The sequence below is a fragment of the Xenopus laevis genome, chromosome 5S (assembly GCF_017654675.1).
Source record: "Xenopus laevis strain J_2021 chromosome 5S, Xenopus_laevis_v10.1, whole genome shotgun sequence".
Taxonomy (NCBI): domain Eukaryota; kingdom Metazoa; phylum Chordata; class Amphibia; order Anura; family Pipidae; genus Xenopus; species Xenopus laevis.
The window spans coordinates 38,249,687-38,251,406 of record NC_054380.1 but is presented as its reverse complement, the minus strand read 5'-3'; the positions used below and the strand labels follow the sequence as shown (position 1 = coordinate 38,251,406).

The 1,720-nt window shown below is 46.0% G+C and overlaps 1 protein-coding gene across 1 annotated transcript in view; it reads left to right on the top strand.

Annotated features, from left to right (window-relative positions):
* Positions 1-765, top strand: part of LOC108717829 (protein FAM98A) — a 22,973-nt gene extending 22,208 nt beyond the window's left edge. The window contains exon 8 of the mRNA XM_018265213.2: positions 1-765. This exon is cut by the window's left edge and continues 153 nt beyond it. Within this exon, the coding sequence (XP_018120702.1) occupies positions 1-600 (600 nt within the window). The 3' untranslated portion in view covers positions 601-765.
* The last annotated feature ends 955 nt before the right edge of the window (positions 766-1,720 follow it).

The window sequence follows — 1,720 nt, the reverse complement described above, 5'->3', positions numbered from 1 at the left end:
TATGGAGGACGAGGAGGCTATGAACAAGCAGGTGGGCGAGGAGGAGGTGGTCGTGGAAGTTATGACGGCAGTTATGGTGGCAGAGGGGGTAGAGGAGGCAAAGCTCAAGGTGGCTGGACAGACTCTGGCAGTAACTATCAAGACAGTGGCCATCGAGACGGTGGACATCAATCTGGCGGTTACCAAGGCAGCGGAGGAGGATACCAAAGTGGTGGAGGGGGTGGATATCAAGGAGGAAGTGGATATCAGGGCACAGGTGGTGGTTATCAAGGTGGAGGAGGATATCAGGGAGGTAGTGGATACCAAGGGGGAGGAAGCTATGGAAATTACCAAGGACCGTCCTATCCTGGAAGTGGATACCAGAGTGGTGGCTATCAGCAGGACAACAGATATCAAGATGGTGGCTCCCACAATGATAGAGGTGGTGGTCGCGGAAGAGGAAGAGGCAGTCGTGGTGGAAGAGCAAACCAAGGCGGAGGATGGGGAGGTCGGGGTGCACAAAACTATAACCAGGGTGGGCAATTTGAGCAGCACTTTCAGCAGGGAGGTTATCAGTATAATCAGTCTGGGTTTGTACAAGGAAGACACTACACAAGTTGAGCTTATTGAGAGTTCAGCTTACAATAGAGTTCAGGTAATTGAATCAACCTGCTCGGATGAGTGCTGTATTAAGAGAAAATATGCAGGCTTTATACAATTCTTGTTTGCAGAAATGTAACCTGATACATGCATGGACCTTACAAATAAAGGTGCGCTCATACAGCTGCTTTTTCTCAGAAGTGCAGTTTGCCATGGTAACAGCTAGCCCGCATGCACACCTTTCATACAGCCCAGTACTGGACCAGGAATGCTCTAATTTTATGGCTTGAGGGCCATAGCTTTCTTGAATAGTGATGGTTGGCCACCAATGAGGATTGCAGAACTTAACAATTAAAATGCCAGCAGGTTTTCTTTTCTTTTTTTCCCCTCAAAAGATTTATAAGGAAAAATGATTGTCCCTGGAACGTTTCTGACAGAACTAAACCCATGACCCTCTTAGCTGCTCGCTTCACTGCCCCTGCTCCAAGTTCCCTTCCGACAGTATTTATTAGTTTCTCTTCTGCTGATCTGCTATATATTTGCAGAGTTGCTCAGCGGAGGTCAAAGGGGCCATCTTCTGTATGTGTTCTAATCCTCTTCTGACAGTTGCCGATGTGGATCTTGCAGGTGGATGTGCAGTAAAAGCTAATTCAGGACATTGATTTAACTGCACATGCTCCTCCTATATCTGTGTCGCTGCTCTACAGAAGAGGATAAGAACACAGACGGAAGATGGCCCTTTGAACTACAAAATAAACAGAGAAGGCGAACACCCTTAAATCAAACTGGAGGTGCTAATCCATAAGGGACTCCCCATAAGGGTCTACAGGTTAAGCTGCGAATATTAGGAGTAATGGATAGCACACCTTTTTGAACTAATCTGCACAAAGCTACAATTTTATAGCAGATCAGCAGAAGGGAGACTTGTAAAAATAAATATTTTAGGCAGGGTGGTTGGAGTGCGGGCAGTGAAGCGAGCAGCAGAGGGAGGTGAATGGTGTCAAGGGTTTATTTCTCATTTAATGGCTATATAAAGGCCAAGTTTGAAAGAATAGCCGGGCACAGAAGAAAGAATAATGAGTAACTTCAGTTTTTGTGGAGCATCACAATTTAATATGGTCTACGTCTAAAATGGTGCCAT